At 40.7% G+C, this 2,030-nt stretch overlaps 1 protein-coding gene across 1 annotated transcript in view; it reads right to left on the reverse strand.

Annotated features, from left to right (window-relative positions):
- Window positions 1-2,030, reverse strand: part of EMH_0001480 (uncharacterized protein) — a gene marked incomplete at both ends in the record, with an annotated part of 3,595 nt that overhangs the window by 1,231 nt on the left and 334 nt on the right. The window contains one exon of the mRNA XM_013495589.1: window positions 11-448. Within this exon, the coding sequence (XP_013351043.1) occupies window positions 11-448 (438 nt within the window). The remainder of the gene's footprint in view (window positions 1-10; window positions 449-2,030) is intronic.

The raw sequence follows: 2,030 nt of genomic DNA on the forward strand, positions 1-2,030 counted from the left end.
GTCTAGGGACCTTTTCCATTTCTCTTAGTTTTGTTTTGTATTCGTCTCTTTGCCTGACGATGAGATGAAGGAGGTTATGTTTAGTGGTTTGGGGTTTAGGGTTTAGGGTTTGAGGGTTTAGGGTGTTTGCTGCTTCTTCTTGCTGCTGCAGCAGCACATCTTCTGTCTCATTCTCCCCTCCTGCTGCTGCTGCTGCTGCTGCTGCTGCTGCTGCTGCTGTCTGCTGCGCTGCTGCTAGCTCAGCAGCAAGTCTTCTATTCTCTTTAACAAGCAGAGATACCTCCTGCTGCTGTTGCTGCAGTTGTTGCTGCTGCTGCTGCAGTTGCTGCTGCTGCTGCTGCAGTTGCTGCTGCTGCTGCTGCAGCTGCTGCTGCTGTCTTTCTGCTGACCCCGCTGATGCAGCAGCAGCAGCAGCAGCAAGACGAGCCCGTAGATCCTCCACTTCTTCCTAAACCCTCACACCCCACAACTAGGGTTTAGGGTTTAGGGTTTAGGGTTTAGAGAGAGGCAGCAGTACACAAACAAGCAGCGATAGAGTCTAGACCCACGAGGGTTTAGGGTTTAGGGTTTAGTGCCTCTCATAGATTCAGATAAACCCGTAGGGTTTCCAGTATATTTAGGGTTTACGAGGGTTTAGGGTTTAGGGTTTAGGGTTTAGGGTTTACTTGTGTTGGTCTCTGTATTAATTCTTTTTCTATTTTATTTATTTTTATTTTCATTTCTTTTATTTGTATATCTGCAGCAACCACTATCTCCTGCTGCTGCCGCAGCTGCTCTGCATGCCTGGGGTGTACATACACCTCAACACACCCCACAAATACATCTGCTGCAGCAGCTGCAGCAGCAGCAGCAGCAGAGGCAGCAGCAACAGCAGCAGCAATAGCAGCAGCAACAGAAGCAGGAAGGACAGCAGCACAGCAGCAACAGCAACAGCAGCAGCAGAAAAAGCAGCAACAGCATAATAAGCAGCAACAACCACAACAGCAGCAACAACAGCAACAGCAACAGCAGCAACAGCAGCAACAACAGCAACAGCAGCAGCAGCAACAGCAACAGCAGCAGGATATTACTGTTGTTTTTCTGTGTTTATTTCTTTTTCTAATTTTTCTTCTGCTGCCATTAACTCCTTTATTCTTTCTTGCGCGTGCTGCAGCGCCCTCTACACAGCAGCAGCAGCAGCAGCAGCAGCAGCAGCGGCAGCAGCAGCAGCGGCAGCGGCAGCAGCAGCAGTAGCAGCGGCAGCAGCAGCAGCAGCAGAAGGAATAACAACAGTATTAAAAAAAGAGTAATAGCAGGCGGTGTAGCAGCAGCAGCAGCAAAGCAGCAGCAGCAACAGCAGCAGCAGCAACAGCAGCAGTAACAGCAGCAGCAGCAACAGCAGCAGCAGCAGCAGCAGGAGACAAACAGCAGTACAACGACGAAGACAAAATAAAAAAACAAAAAAACTTCAATAAATGGGAGATAGAAACAGAAAATAAATAAAAAGAGACAAATAAATAAATAAATAAATAAATAAAACAAATAAAATAAAATAAATAAAAAAAGTAAAATAAATAAAACAAATAATAAACAAACAAATAAACAAACAAAAACATATAAATACACGAATAGATAAACAAAAAATAGACAGAAAAATAAATAAAAAGAAAAAAAAACTAAATAAAAAAACAAAAACAAACAAACAAAAATAAACAAAAACAAACAAACAAATAAACATAAAAGCAACCAAAAACAACTAAACAAATAAATAAAAAACAAAAAAATAAAAAAAAATAAATAAATAAATAATAAAGTATTACGAGTGTAGCGGTGTCTTCATGCTGCATGCGTTCTTCATCTTTTTCTTTTTCTTTTTCTTTTTCTTTTTCTTTTTCTTTTTGTTTTTTATTTTTATTTATTTCTCTCGCTATTTCTATTTCTGTAGAAAGAGACAAACAACGACGCTCGAGCTCCTCCTGTGTCTGTACATACACCCCATATATATATATATATATATATATATATATATATATATATATATATATATATAT

This window comes from Eimeria mitis, genomic scaffold (genome assembly GCF_000499745.2).
Source record: "Eimeria mitis Houghton genomic scaffold, Emh_scaff165, whole genome shotgun sequence".
NCBI lineage: Eukaryota > Apicomplexa > Conoidasida > Eucoccidiorida > Eimeriidae > Eimeria > Eimeria mitis.